At 43.9% G+C, this 16408-nt stretch overlaps 1 protein-coding gene across 2 annotated transcripts in view; it reads right to left on the reverse strand.

Moving 5' to 3' along the window:
• The window catches only part of PALD1 (phosphatase domain containing paladin 1), a 1254976-nt gene that overhangs the window by 688724 nt on the left and 549844 nt on the right, over positions 1–16408 (reverse strand). For both annotated transcript variants that reach the window (XM_069610500.1, XM_069610501.1), the window contains exon 2: positions 7309–7506. In XM_069610500.1, the coding sequence (XP_069466601.1) occupies positions 7309–7506 (198 nt within the window). The remainder of the gene's footprint in view (positions 1–7308; positions 7507–16408) is intronic.

Raw genomic sequence — 16408 nt, forward strand, 5'->3', positions numbered from 1 at the left:
GTCCTGGCACCATCGGCGCCAGGCTCATACAAGATATGGAAGGAATAGTGTTTGGTGCAAACTTACCTGGCAGACCATGCTGCAATTTCCTTACCTGGCAGATCATTCTACAACTTCCAGATGAAAAAGGAACTACTTAACCACACCGGTGTGGCTGGTGGCAGGATACATACCTTCAGTGGAAGGATACATACCTGGGACTACTTGAAAGGCTATTTAAGCCACGCCCAGACAGCAAACCACGCTTCGCTTTGTTCTGCTCATAGCAGCTGGACGCTCACCGTGCCTGCTCCTGCTCCAGTCCTCGACCACGCCTGCCAGCATCCTGGAAACACCTAAGGATAGAAAAGGGAAGAAGAAACAGGTGAAAACAAACCTTACCTGTTAAAGCTGCATTCCGGATTCAGCGCGCCAACGTTCCTGCAAAAAGACATAATTTTAAATACTCACTGCGTCGCATACATCTCGGCGCACTTCTCTTACCTGCACGTGGCGCCTTCGGCTCTGCGACGCCCATCCGGATCTCCTGCAGCATTCCAGCACCTACGGGGAGACAGAGAAGAAAGCAAGGTGAGAAGGGGAAAATAACCAAGAAGCACTTACCCGCCAAGCTAATTCTTCTTACCTTCGGGTCGATGCCATTCCTTGCGCATTTCAGCACCCTGGCCCCTATGGGGAAAAAGCAAACATCACATTAGTGAATGCAAGAACCGTAGCAAACAAACTATTTTAAACTTACCTGCTTACAGGTCGGACTCAGCTTCTACTTCGTACCGGCTCCATTTCTTCGGCATTCTTGAACTCCGGCCCCTAAGGAAAAAGAGACAGGAAAAGACAGTAGTGGGCCTACACCAAAACTCACCTGAAATCAGGTTTTCGACAGAAACCGCCCTCAGCCCTGAGTCTTCCATTACCTGCAAAAGAGAAGAGGAACAGTTTAGACTCAAGCTTGCCATAAACATTCACGGTACTTACCGGAACAGACAAGCGAACTCGAACTTACTATCCAGTGACGTAACTGGATCCCAACGCGCCCCTGCATCAGAAGCAGGATGGAGAGCTCGCCTTTTCAATCCCTAAGGTGAGTCTCCACAGGGAATTACAGAAGGGTTGCAAGGAGGGTGAGAAGGGGAACGGGAGATCAACACAAAACCCGCAGAGTATTAACCCTTCCTTTTCGCTCACAGAAGGGTATTCATCCGAGCCAGACAAGCCAGATTTGGGAACCCAGCCACTCCATCTTCAGGGTGCTGAACATCTCCTTCGAAGAGGCCACTGCCGTCCAGACAACGCCCGCGCCTCCATGGGAACCAGGTGAGCGTTACATATAAGGAATTATATCAGAATTGTGGAGGCTGCAGATAGCCGGCTAACAGAAATGACCTTTTACGGTTGACTTGACCCAGATAAATGGCATCTCGGAGCCTTAATGATCTTCAAACACTGCGTAGAAAGAGACATCTACTGATAAGCAAAAGTTCAGGTCACATGTGACTGGGGAGCAATTAAACTCATGAGGGGCTTTGTTGGGAATATGAAACTACGACCTTCCATAGGTATGCATTGCTACTGATTAACATTGGACCCCCTTTTTCTTGAATAAAAAGAGATTCGTACATCCCAGTGAGCTCATCCAGGACTCATATTAAAGGGCATAAAATGCCTGTCAGTCCCATGTGAATATTAATCATGTGTGATGTATAGAATTTGAGTTAGAAACAAAACCATGATTCTTGCCTTCTCATAATTACAAGGAACTGGAAGTTGGTACAGTGATATATTGTGAAATTAATGTTTGAACTGTGTGAAGTGGCATATTTTTCACTATTTTGGCTATGGAGCAAATCACAAAAAAAATAGCTCCTCCAAGTAAGGAGTAGCCGAAATAAAATAAGTATTCCCAGACTCGCCATAACAGGTAGAATTCAAAAACGTATTTGTTTATGCAGTTATCTAAAAAGAGAAGATAGTTGCTATGTAGTGACATTTTTAGGAAAAAACAAAATATAAAAACATGTCATTTGGAAATAATACATCTTCCTCCTCCCCCATTATCCATAATACAGAAAAAAAAGAGAGCAGACTGACAGCACCAGAGCGTTGACAAAAAGAAGGTTGACACCCAAGAGAACACAGACAGGAGATCCTGGGACACTTGCTGGGGACTTTTGCCTGAAAGCTGGGAGCCCTATCTGAGAGAGAGGCCTACAATCTGTCTGGAGGTACCTTGTTGTGAATAGAGATCAGAGGTGTGAGCTGCCTACCTATTCCTGAAAGAGGGTCTAAAATCTGACTGGCCTCCTGAGCTAAGAACAGAGATCTCCCATGTAAGTAGACATATCCCAAAGCTATCAATTGTGTGGGGAGCTACCTGTCTTAATCCTTTTCCATTAGTGGGTGGGTGGGTGGGAGGGTGGATGGACCCTGACCATATTTGCCTAAAATATCACTTAATTAATTCCCTTACAGAAAAACACCATATCCATTTTTACCAGAAAGTGTAAGGGGGAAGCTGTCTGTTTTAACCCATTCCTATTCATTAGTGGGTGCTTTATCATTAGTGGGAGGGGGATAAAAGCATTATACCCTTAGCTTATTTAACAAAAAATATAATGTAATTAATTCTCATAGAGTCAACTACCACGGGGTGATGTTTTTATCAAAATTCGAAATTGACAAAGATTATCCCAGTGCACAGTAAATGACTCTAGTCTAATGTAATTGGGTAACCCTACTGTTCATTTGAATGTGCTAGTGTCCCCAAAACGAAAATCCCAACACCCTGCATTCCTTTTGAATACAAATTCTCCCAAACACATTTTCAGATTCATTCCAAATTCCCCAAACCCTGCATTTCATTGGAATTTGTGTTCTCAAAATGATTTTCCCATTCGGTTTATTTCCAAAACCCTACCTTTCTGGTGAAAAGCCAAAACAATTTTCCCACTGTATTCCTACTCCCTGTACCTTGTCTTCAATTGTCACGCGCCTGCCATCCTGGCGCTTATGGAATACCTGCAGGTACCACCACCATTAGACAGGCACTTCACACTATGCACGTTGCTCCCTTTAATGTTCTAGTCTGTGGCTGTCATGGCAGCCTTCCCCTTTCTTAACCACTCCCTTTCCTTCCTTCTGAGCGTTGCAACACTTTCTGCACCTTTGCTTCCGGGTCCGATGCTCAGTAGTTCTCCTCTCGGTTACTTGGCTCACCGCCCACTTTTTCTTCCTTTCTCCTCCACCTTTCGGATCTACTCTTTCTTCTGCTCTCGGTACTGGCATCCACCTTGTCCCCCCACCTGGCGGGTCTTGCCCCATTTCTCCTGACTGGTTCCAGTCTCTCGCTTGGCGGCCTTCTTCGCTCTGCCTTTCTATTGAGCTCCTCGCCTCGTTCCCTGCTTTCTTTTCCATCTTAGTCTTTTACCGTTCCTTCAAGCTTTCCTTTGCCACCTTGCTTACCTTCATCCCTCTTCAGTTCCATTTCTCTTTTTTCCCATTACAGAATTTCCTTTCTGCTCCGTCACCGCACCAGGCTGGTGCAGCATTTTCCATCTCTTTGCCTGTGCTGTCGGAGCGCGGGGTGTCTGCTGTCCTCCACTGTCCACTTCCTTGTGGGAACTGCCTTTTCTTGGATTGGCTTTTCTACTAGACATTCTTCATACAAAGACAAAGTGAACTTTCCTGGCATTTGTCAACCACCGAAACAAGCACATTCAAGGACATTGTTCAAGAATCAATTACACAAGAGGTTTTTTTCTGCCGCTGGCTTTTTCCTCTTTTTGGAGTCCTCGGGAGCGTGGTATCCTTTGCTAGCCTGGTTCATTAAGGCGTCATAGTGGCTTCTACCCGAGGGAGGCGGCATCTCTTCCGAAAAAAGCAGACTATCCAGAGAAGGAAGGGCAAGAATCATCCATCCTCGTAAGAAGAATCAGGTGACGAGGAGGAGGGGGACTTGTCTGCATTAAGTGAAGAACTGGTGGAAACCAACAGTCTTGACATGATGCCTGGAAGTCAGGGGTTGCTGGGACAGAGGAGCATTGTGATAACCCAAGCAATCACTGTTTTTTTTTTATTTCCCATCTGTTAATGTGCAAAGACATCCTATGTGTGTTTTGATTTCAAATCTTCAAATTCAACCTGAGTTTGTTGTGGTAACAAAGCCTACTAGAAATACAGGTTCATCAATTGATGCAAGTAAGTTGAAGTTGTGATACTCTATTGTGCCACCGAGTTGGTGGCTGCTGTTCTTGTGATTATCATTTATTGCAGTAAAATTTAAATAAATATAAATATTATTACTATACACCGGCCTGTTTTCTAGTTTATTGGTGATACAGAGCTAAATGGTGTTATACAGGTTGGAGGCCTAACCAAATTTGAATCTGCTAAGCACTTTGTTGTGTGACACCTTCATCGGAGGTGGGGGGCACTTCCTGAGTTGAGAGTGACCATCCAATAAACTGTGACAAAGCCACCCGGGTGCCGAAGAAAGGCCAGCCATCTTTCAACATTTCTCTTATCTGATGCAGCAGGGCGTCCACTGCACTGCTTGTGCAATGCCCAGAAGAGGACCTTTTCTGCCCACCATATTTTCCAGATCACTCTATTGCAGTCAGGAGATAAGCCTCATAGTGCTATTAAGGATGGTTTGAGCAATGCTGCAGCACCAAACACTGTTCTCCACCAACACGTGTTTACCTTCTAAGCAAGACTACTGCAGTAAGTGCCTTTTTTCTCTTTGAGCTGTTCCCCCAAGCTTCGAGACTTGTGGTGTCCCACACATCTGATGCAGAAGCATTGTTGTTCTTGCAGCTATTCGCTGAAGTCTATGGCCCAGTGGTGTGCCACACTCCATGCACATCACAAGGAGTAGTGCGCTTCAGGTCAGGACCCCACAGAGTAGTGCCAAAGAGCAGTATTCACCTCTGTTAAGATTTAAGTTCAGGAGCAAGTTTTCATCTAGGCAATAACAGAGTTCGTTGACATACTGCATTTGAAGATCTTGGGCTCTTAGGCCAGGGTTTGGCAACCTTCTGCTCTCCAGATGTTTTGAACTACAATTCGCATGATATCTGGCTATTGACAACACTGGTTAGGGATGATGTGAGTTGTAGTCCAAAACATCTGTAGAGCCAAAGGTTGCAAACCCCTGTTTTAGGCAATCCTTAGGTGTGAGCAAATATTTAGTGTATAAACCATTTTGAGTTAGCCAGAGCATCACATTAAGTTAGAAGTCCATTTTTTAGTTATTTGGGGAAAGACAGACAGTGTATGATAAGTTAGCAGGGACTAACCCTCGTTAGGTCTACCTAGTTTTCAGCTCATAGACTTCTAGAGGAAAGACGTTTCCCTTGGTAGGTGTAATAGGTTTTAAGGTAAGAAATAGGGAAAAAAGATATTCTAAGAAAATAAGATTCTTTACAGACATGCAGTCAGATTTCTGGAGGCTTTATCTCGGGGTGTTCCCAAACTTTTACGCTTATTCTAGGATGGAGGTGTGATTTTCTTCTGAGACTCTTGAGGAAGATACAGACGTGGAGCTAAAATATATCTTCTAAGACATCTAGAACCAGAAACAAATAACTGTCAGCACCAGGGCTTACGACTGTATACTCATCTCCTAGTTAGACAAGAGGAGATGTCAGGTGATACTCATGCAAACACATGTTATGAGCGCACATGCCTAAGAGACATTGAAGTGACAGAAAGCAAGCACAGAACTAATTAAGAATCATGTTTGTGATTTCTAGCATCAGAGCAGTCTAGAAAGTGGCAACTGGGGTTATAATTGTGTCCCTGTCCCTTTGTCCTGGGAAAGTGAAATGTTTAGCGAAGCACGCAGGAGTTGTTAGAAGTTGTACATTTTAGTGGGATGGCTTAGTGAGAGTGAGATCACAGCTTCTCTGCCTTGTTCCGGGTTCATTTATCTGTGGCATGCAATACCATGGACCATACAATTCTTCTAGATACATTTTACGGCCTAGACCTTCAAGAAACAGTCCACAAAGGGATTACATCTTATCTCTCCAACCATTATTAGTCTTAGGCTCTCTCAACACCGCCTATTACTTGCATGTGGCCCCTATGGCTATTTATATCTTTGCATATGACACTCGGATTGGTCAGGGTCAAATGGGACAGCAACACTTCCTCACAAAACCTTTGGTCCTACCTAGCATCTGTGGATATGCACAAATCAAAGCTGAATGGTGTAAATACTGACATTTTATGGCACACAGCAATGAAAAAGCATTGAGCTCAGACCACCGGCCCCCGTGCATAGGGACATGTCATCCCTGGAGTTAGTAATTAAAAACGTTAGTTAAAATCAGATGCCACTTTGACCAGATCCCTTAGGTAGCTTAAACCTATGGACATTCTCTAAGATTCTCAAATTGAGTACACTTAACTCCCCATTGGTAGGTCCCAGTTCCCTCACATTGATCCTTCGTGATCTGCTTCCCTCGAAGTGTACTCCCCCTTTGACTTGCACAAAGCCCTTTGTTGCTTCCAGAAGCTAGATCTGTGTTCACTAAATACATAGGGCCTCATCACGAGTTGTGTGGTAGCCCTTAAAATGCAGCGGTAATGCTATTACCGCCGCATTTAAAGGTCCGCCCAAACAGGAGTATTGCAGCATTTACCCCCAGCTCTAAGCAGGGGCTAAATATGTTGGAAGAATGCCGGTTTTCGGTGCAATTACCACACTGTAATTCCGCCAGTGGTAATTGCGCTGACAATGCCCCACTGGGTCCAATGGACCCAATGGGGAACGGAGAATTATGTTTACCACCCAACCGGTGATCTGGCGGTATTACCGCCAGACAGGTGGGCAGTAACACACATACAGTTGGGCGGTAGCCAGTATACCGCCCAATTCGTCATGAGGCCCATAATATTATAAAAATAATAACATAGCCTGTGTGTGTCTTAACTAATGCTAGCGCCAAGATGTTGTTAGATGGATAAACCATTCTTTATAAATGCCTATGGAATAGAATTAGCTCTCTTTAAGATAATTTCATTAAGTATGCTATGTACGCTATAACAGACACTTCTAAGTCCCCCACACTCCCCACCCCAATTCTGTTTAGGGGCACTCCTTGATATCTCATCCCACATACAGCACTGCTTGTGTTATCTTATACTTTTTGAAAAATAAAAATGTCTCAGGGAATAAAAATCAGAGGCATTGTTTCCAATGCCAGCTCTGTGGAGAACATGGTACGCGCATGCGCACTCTTTAAACCCCTAACTAAGCAGCAGTCTTCGCACAGGCGCAGAAAGGTCAAATGTAGCGCAACTCACGTGATGACAACGGGCGCCACTTTGTTGGTGATGATGGACTTGGCCTTGTTGTTGTGGATGCTCACTGCCTGGAAGGAGTGGATGCTGATGGAGTGGTTTTCGTCCATGCTGCCGTTTCGCTGAACGCTTTCAAAGGGTGCTGCTGCCGACACGGTTTGCTGAGCTGTGCTGGCAGTTGTACCCATACTCCAAAAGCGACTGCACCAAACACACGGGAGAAAAGGCAAAATGCAAAGTTAGATGAACGTGTGACATATGGACAAGGCAGACTTTGGCGTGAAATGGCAATGCATGCATCTGTGATAGATTTAATTTTTTCTATAAACAGTGAAATGAAAAAGAAGTTTTCATCAATAATAAAACGCGGTTCCGTATGCATGTCATTAGTACGCCTATATTAACAAGTGCATATACTAACTTCTGTTTTATGCATAAATGGAGCCCTATGCACAGAACTTATACACACTACCAGGGGTGTTGCTAGGTTTGGGAAAGATCAGGGGCTAAGCTCATGTCGGGACTGGCAGGATTCCGGGCTAGCTATAGCCTTTTGGTTGTAGTCCCCGAGCTTCATTCCGGGGCTACAACCAAAAGACCTGGGGCTGTAGCCCCCTCAGCCCCCCCCCCCCCAGCAACGCCTCTGCACACTACTACTATATTGTAGATACACTGGCTTTCAGAGCATTATAAATGCATAAATAAATAAATGAAAATACACATGAATATCTCATCAGCGTCTAAAGTATGCATGACCTTGCACCACCCTACCTGTCGGCTCACCTCACTCCCTACTCTTCCCCTTGACCTCTCTGATCATCCCCGGCTAACCTCCTTGCCACCTCTCATGCCCCTTGTGCTCCCTCTCTTTTCCGCTTGCGTCCTCTGGAATTCTCTTCCTCTCCCTCTCTAGACTACTCCCACTATCTCTATTTAAACCCAACCTCCTAGCACTCCTCCTCTCTGAAGAACCACTCACATAGCATTTTAAGCCACCAATCCCCCTGTTCTCCTCTTCCCTGCCTCTCTACAACAACCACGTGACACCTACGCCTCACTGCTTCATCCCGCTCCTATTTCATGCTCTGCTGGCCCTGTCCCTGGTTTATGTTTCTACCTCCCCTGCATCATCTGGTCTTAGATCAACATCCTCTCACCCATTGTTAAGGACACTGGTCCCCCACTCTGTAAATCAACGTTAAAACGTTTCATAAGCATTTTTGTGCTAAAAATACATTGTTTTCCCTGTAATTTTCATTAAATAAAATAAATATATATAGTATGAATGTTTTATGGGTGTATATAGAGTGTTTTTGTTCTGCCTTCTTTTTAGTTCTACTGACCCCTGCTCAACATAGCGGTTAAAATGGCAATTTCTGAGGGGCTTGCACATGCGTAATGCATGCCTCTGAATAAAACTACAAATCAAGTGTACAGACAGGTACAGATAAAGAAATGAGGCGATCCAGGAAAGTAGGAAATGAGGAGATCTAGGAAATGAGGAGATCCAGGAAATTAGGAAATAAAGAGTTCCAGAATGAACTAGTCATGCTTTAATGTTTTTCAAAAGCTTAATTTCTTCTCTGTGGAAGTGTTCACGATCACAAAAGCCTGCAAGTAAATTACATTGTTAGCTTAATGAAGGTATTGGCGTGTTTTCTTTCGGAGCACACTAAACGCACTATATATTTCACTGCCTGGTGAAGTTACTAACATTGGGGATGCCATTGTTCAGGTACAAACACTCAGCATACATGAAGCATTTAACTAATAAAATGTCCATCTCTCTCCACCACTTCTTGTATGATAAAGTCAACTCCTGCAAACTAACATGATGTAAACATCTGGCTTCGCTCTAGTGAATGCATTCAGCCGAATGCAAAAGTTGGTCCTGATTGTGGATAGGAGTTATGCCTGAGAAACCTTCAATCAACTGGGCCCATGGCCTGTCAGTTTGATTTTCCCAGTCATCATTAACACCATTACATTTTTCCTCGGGGCCCCCCATACAGTTATGGCAAACAGTTTGTATGTTCTGAAAATGTTAATTTATAAAGATCTAAACATGGGACTCCTTTTGGTAAATATGTGTACAGTATTACAAATTAAACTGCTGCGTTCTTACAAAGGCAATATTGGCTTTAATGGGCACAGTGAACATCTGTGTTATTATAATGACAATATCAGTATTAATAGGCACAGCCAATGCTAGTGTGCTGTTACAGTGGCAGTCCAGCATTATCAGGCACATCAAATTGGAGGGTATTCTTACAGTGGGAGTGTTGGCTTTTTGTGGGCTTCATGAACATGTGTATTCCGACAGTGACAATACTGGTTTTACGAGGCACAGCCAACATGAGAAATCTTACAGTGGCAATACTGGCATATACTGGCATGCCAGGTAGAAAATGTCTTCATACACTGGAAGAACAATAGCATATATATTGTAGGCACAGGCATCATCAAGTATCTTTCCCAGTGACAATGCTGAAATATATTAAGGACAAGGGCGTCATGAAAATGTGATGCAAAATGCCCATCTGTGTAGTTGGTGACCTGGCATCTATTGGATTTCTTCCATGTGTTACCCTGCAGAATGGATTAGTAAATTGTATTTTTTTCTAATCAATTTCTTTATGAAACATATGCTGTGAAATATATCATTTTAACCCATTACTTTATCAAACCTCTCAGAGATTGGACCCAAACTCCACTTGATTTTGTCATTTTGTGCTCACTCGTACGAGATATTTATAACCCTGGCTAAAAAAATAAAGAGGGGGGGGGGGGCAGTAGTTCCCACAAGGTCTAAAGTGGCCAGCGGATAGCTCAACTCTCTCTCTATATATATGTTGCCTTGTGGTTTGCAAACCAAGTGAGTGAATGGCAGCTCAACTATTAGGAACATTTCGTGAAAAAGGCGATGCCTCTGAAAACCTGTCTGCGGTCTACTTAGCCCCCATGTCCCCGTGTGTGACACAAGTTTGCAGAACTGGATAACTGCGAAATTGTAAAGACTTTCGAACAAATCTGGAAAGGACTTAAGGTCTGACCATTGTTTATGAGAAATTCCCATCATGAAGTAAAGTCTTACTGGTGTCTATGGAACACAGAAGATTTGTCCAAAAGCTGATAAGCAAGAAGAGTCAGGACAGTGTCAGGGACGTCATGTGGGGGGTCTCCCTTGCTACCCCTGTGGTCTCCCTTGCTACCTCTAAAAAACATTTTTTTAAATGGTCGCTCGATGGGCTGTGGCCAGAGCCATGTGGCTCTTTGTTCTGGAGTAGCTGGCTTTCTTGTTGAGGCCTCTTAAAAAAAAACAGGGTGTTCCACAAGTGTAACACTTTGAGCAGTGACCCTAAATAAGAAAGAATGGGAATAACAAATAAGTATTTTTCTGGAATTCTGTACAATAATTGCTAGACTCATTAAAGGTTTATTTCAGGCACACTTCAGGGGGTTAGAGTAGAGTAAACATCAATTTCGGACTATGTATTTTTCTTTTTGCAAGTTGCAATTATAGCATGTTTTTTTTCTGCCGTTGTCTCTGTTACGATCATCACAAGACATTCCATCTGGGTGTCCTCGGTCACTTGACAAAATCCTTGTGCCTAAATAAAAGCTTGTGAACAGTGTAGAAATGTTTGACCATAGTCCATAAATTGGCCCTTGATTTCATTGTGCCACAAGTAATGCTTTGTTGTAATGTGTCTATTTTTCCTATCTCCATTGCATGCTGTTCAGGGTGTTTGTTTGCATGTATGAGGTAACGAGTGCCCAGAGTACGGGATGCTGTGCAAGTGCACTGCCTTCCCTGCACTACTCTAAATTCTTTAATACACAGTTATGAACCCTCCCAATGTTATGTATTTTGCCAACCTCTGAAGCCTGAAAAGTAGATCTACGCAGACTTGACATGTGGACAACCTTGCACCAAACCTGCAGATGAACTGGCCTGCTGTTAAATCTCAGTTACCAGTTGAATCTTATCCACTACAGAGTGTTATTTGCTTTCTGACGTTGAGAACATTCAGACATGCAATTGCTCATTTTACTATAGCCAGTAAGATAGCTATAGCCGGTAAGATAGATCAGTGGGTAGAGCGCTCGCTGCTGCAATGTGTGCGTTATCTGCAGGTTTGAATCCCAGCAAGGCCAACTTTCATCCTTCTGAGGTCGATAAATGAGTACCAACACAGATTCAGTGATATTGTGTGTATAATTGTTCTATATAAAGTGCTTAAGAGTAAGTGCTATATTTTAGCACATTATCGTTTGGCATTGGACGTCTGCTTGCATTCACTGTAATTTGGTAATATGGGCCTATACACAATGATAATAATGATACATATGGTGAGCCATTCTTGTATGAAATGTAGATCACATTACAACGATATCAAAACCATATTTTTCTTAGGTTACTTAGGAACAATGCTATGTGATGCCACTTCCTGCTTTGTTAAGGGATGGAAGGTTGTGTTCCATTGCTTCCCGTGATGTCACTTGGGGGTAGGGTCAAATGGCATCACTTCCTGTGATATCATCAGCCATCAAAGGTCGTGTGAGGCCACTTCCGGCCACCTCTGGCATTTTGGCAAAATGACGTCCCTGGGCAGAGTCAGACCCACCCCATGTGAGTACTTCTGAAAGGCTGGTCGGGATGCAGCTGAGCCAGGACACATATAGGATGCCAGGACACATATAGGATGCCATGCCCCTGTCATTCCCTGTGCTTCACCCATTTCCTCTTGGCTTGCCAGTCCTGTTGCCTTTGTGATGAGACATGAAAACTATGGTAAAGTACTGCAAAACCCTTCGGTTAGAATACCCAAACGATTTGAGTACCTCGTTTTCGCTAATAATGTCCGGCATTGGTATAACATTTGGAATATAATGCCAGGATTTCCTATGAGATGACACTATTTGGCATATGATACAAGTATCTGGCATTTGTACAAGTGCCTGGCATATGATGGAATTTTTGCCAATGTCCAGCATATGATGTGAGAACCTTGAATTTGAGTTGAGGATAAGGGCTGGCATATGGTGTATTTAACTGGGCATTTCATGGGACCATCTGGGATTCAATGCCATGTAATGGAAATCCTGCTCAAAGATAAGTGCCATTATTATTTCAAGCAATATCGAGCATCGAATTTCAGCACAAAACAGTCAAACCTACCATGTAACGCCAATATCTGGCATTTGCTGTGAATGCCTGCCATTTTAAGAGTATCCTGGCATTTGGTGGAAGTAACGGGAGTACTATACAAGTCGCTGGTGGTCGATGCAAATACCTGCCTTCCATACAAGTACATGGGCATGTAATGAAAAGGTGTGATGTGCAATTGTGGCATTTTAGGGCAACAAATGAATTATGGCCCGGAGAACAAGGCATTTGATGGCACTAAAAGTCATGTGTTTCAAACATCCAAGCTTTTGATGGAAACACCTGCCATCAAGGAAAAGTTCCTGCCATTTGATTAGAATACCTGGCATGATGCTAGCACCTGCTATTAAAAGGGAGTTCCTGGCAGGAGCCCTTTATTTTGAACACTTCCTGTGCAATGCAAATACCGGAGCATTCGATGGACATACCTGACATCACAGCAGGCAGTCTCACTACACCAAAAACAGAACAGATGGCAGCAGCTTCAACATGGTGCAGATACCCGGGCATGTAATAGCAGTGCCTGGCAAATGCCTGCTATTAAAACACAAGCCAAAACTGTTGGCTTTGCAAGTGCTTGTTTTAGTAGAATTTCTGTGAAGGAAAAGCATAGCGCTTCTAAATCGAGTGGCTGAAGGCAGACCTGGTTAAGATATTTTTAATACGCAAGTAGCGCGTTTACGGCTCTAATTAAGTCATTGGGCCTCATTACGGGTCTGGCAGTAACCGTGCCAGTAAAACCAGCAGGTTACCGCCGGACCCGTTATTGATTGATTGATTTATTGATTTATAGAGCGCTTTACACCAAGGCGTGGATGAATCACCGGCACCTGGCTTCCCGTTAACACTGGGGTATTCTGACCCCGGCCGCTGGGAAGTCAGACGTCAGTAATTTTGTAAGTCCCCATGGGGACTTTGGGACCACGGAAGCACGGCACCGTTAAGAACGGTGTCGGTGCTTCCGTGAAACTCTGCGGGCGGGTGCAGTTCCACCTGCCAGGTCTGACCTGGCGGGCGGGACGGCACCCGCCCGCAGTGTCGTACTATGCCGGTCCGGAAAAACCGGTGCCAGTACGCTTACTGGCACGGGTATTTCCAGACCGGCACAGTCGTAATGAGGCAGAGGACTGCTTTGAAAAAACACCAGCAGGAACTTGGAGTATACAATTTGATGGTAAATCTTGAAAAAGTATGTGTTTTGGGCAGGGAGGGGCAGGAAGTGGGTGGGAATGACCTTAGAGATTCAAACCCCGAAACGTGTAGAGACACAAGTCAACGATTGGACATTCCATAAGAAATTACTCTTAGGGGTCATTATTGAATGTTCTAATGATATACAAATCAAGACTTGTTACTGTCTATTCAACTGTGAAATGGTTAAAGTGTTAAACTGAAAAGTTGTAAATTTGTAAGTTTTGGTATATTATATGGTTTGACAAAAGAATATATATTTTTTAAGTAAAAAATCTTCTATAAAACAATTCACGTATGAAGAGTGTTATATTTGACTTTCAAAATTGAATATATAAACATTGTTTACCAATTGATTGTCTATACAATACTAATTTGGGTGTGCAGGGGACGGGGAGAGATCCACAAGAGTGTGGTTATCCGTTTGGTTCATTAGCATGGCCATGGGCAGTCAATGGGTGGGACACATCCAAACGCCTACAAGCTTTGTGTCCCTCCTCATATACCATGTGTCTCTGTCTGTACTCTAATGCGGTCGTTGCAGCTTACAGGCTGCGCTTTAGCACCACCAGGCTAGCACAGCCACAGAAAATTGCCAGTCAGTTAAATTCTTTATTCCGAGCCAAAGCCCCATTAAATAGACTTAATATGAAAACAGGCAGTCATTATTTAGTCAGCATAATACTTTCCATAAAGCAAATCGAATCCCTATACAACAGATTATTAGCAAACGTTCGAGATTTTGAACATTCACATTTTCCCTTGGTATAAACCTCTCCTTTAAACAAGGTACAAGTGTGCATGTGCCGACTTGAGCACTTGCAGATCAAAGCAAAAGCAAAGACGGCCAACACTGCCAAAAACCTTGCATTTTTTTTATTTTATTTTAACAGGGAAAAGAGTGGTCCTCCTATTATCATTTTACGTAGGACAAAAAATAAAAGATTAGAGACACGATGGTCTCGAACTCCGAAACCTAAAATTACAAACCGCATTTTCCCCTGATTTACTGTGCCATTTAGATAAAACCGTATTGAGCTCCAAACAAAAAGCAGCACGAGAGAACAACAGCCGGAATGGGAAAATGGTGGCAATCTAAAGACCACCAGAGGGACTCGAAATCACGCCTGGCGCCCGATTGGACACTCTCCTACAATGGAGATGTTCCTCGTCCACTAGCCGCCACAAATCCTCCAGTCTCTGTATCGCTGACATTTTACCGAGGTCCTACTTCACACCATGCTCTCTACACAAATCCTCCAGGCTCTGTATCGCTGAACTTTTACTGAGTTCCTAGTTCACACTGTCCACTCTACACACATTTTCCAGCCTCTGTATCGCTGACCTTTTACTGAGTTCCTACTAAACACTGTGCTCTCTACACAGATCCTCTAGCCTCTGTATCGCTGACCTTTTACTGAGCTCCTACTTCACATCGTCCACTCTACACAAATTCTCCATCTTCTGTATCCCTGACATTTTACTGAGTTCCTACTTCACACTGTCCACTGTACACAAATCTTCCAGCCTCTGTATCGCTGACCTTTTACTGAGCTCCTACTTCACATCGTCCACTCTACACAAATTCTCCATCTTCTGTATCCCTGACATTTTACTGAATTCCTACTTCACACCCTCCACTCTGCGCAAATCCTCCAGCCTCTGTATCGCTGACATTTTACTGAGGTCCTATTTCATACTGTGCACTCTACACACATCCTCCAGACTCTGTATCGCTGACCATTTACTGAGTTCCTACTTTAGTGCCTACCATTGATGATTGTGCTTGAGTGGCCGTTTCCAGGCAGTAGAAACTATAAAGCCAGAGAGCATGGCTTAGGGATTAACTCACATTTTGTAAGAGCAAAACCAGATTCAATCCAATTCTGTTTGTAACCCTAGTTCTTTTTAGACTACATAAATAGGAGGTGACTGGAAGGCTAAGAACTCTATGGAAAAGCGTATATTCTGTGTGCTGAAGCCGCAACATATTTGGAAAGCCCCGAATAAACTGTCCCAAAGGACGCAACTGAAGACACTTAGGTTTCATGAATATTTAGCTCAAATGACATAGGGAATTTGTATGTCTAGTCCACTAACCCAGCCAGTCAAATTTATTTTCAACATCCTATGCCATGCAAATGTAATTGGGTGGAGTTTTTACACGAGTTCCTCACTAACGGACCATGTTTTTCCAGTAGTTACATCAACCACCATGAGACTTATTTTAACATCATGATTTTTAGAGTTGTTGGCCAGACTTGGCCAGACGTACATAAAGTGGTCAGGACGTCTTCAAGTGCTTGTTTATGATATTAATACAAATGAGAAATGTGAGAGTGGAAAAGGAGAAAAGACTGAGGAAGCAGTTGTCACGCCTTTCATGAAGGATCAGGGAGCAGGAATCTGGTGCTGTAACAGAAGGGGCTGTGGACCACTGTACTACCCAGAGAGAGGGGAAACCCTTGAAACCCAGCAGTCTGTGGGGAACTGAGCGAAGCTTTAGTCTCCCTCACTGAGGGAACCAAGAAGACCAGTGTGCCTCCCAGAGAGGGGGGGGGGGGGAGTATTTGAGCGCCAGCAGCATGAAGGGACTAAGGGAAACCGGGGACTCTCTCAATGGAGCAGCTCAGCTGGGACGCCCCAGAGAGAGAGAGGATACTCTGAGGAGGAACAGCAGGAGCTGTGTACCAGAGAGGCAGACGCAAACCAAACGGGGAGCCGTGACTGAAGGAACAGGAG

This window comes from Ambystoma mexicanum, chromosome 8 (genome assembly GCF_040938575.1).
Source record: "Ambystoma mexicanum isolate Mex_15411 chromosome 8, UKY_AmexF1_1, whole genome shotgun sequence".
Taxonomy (NCBI): Eukaryota; Metazoa; Chordata; class Amphibia; order Caudata; family Ambystomatidae; genus Ambystoma; species Ambystoma mexicanum.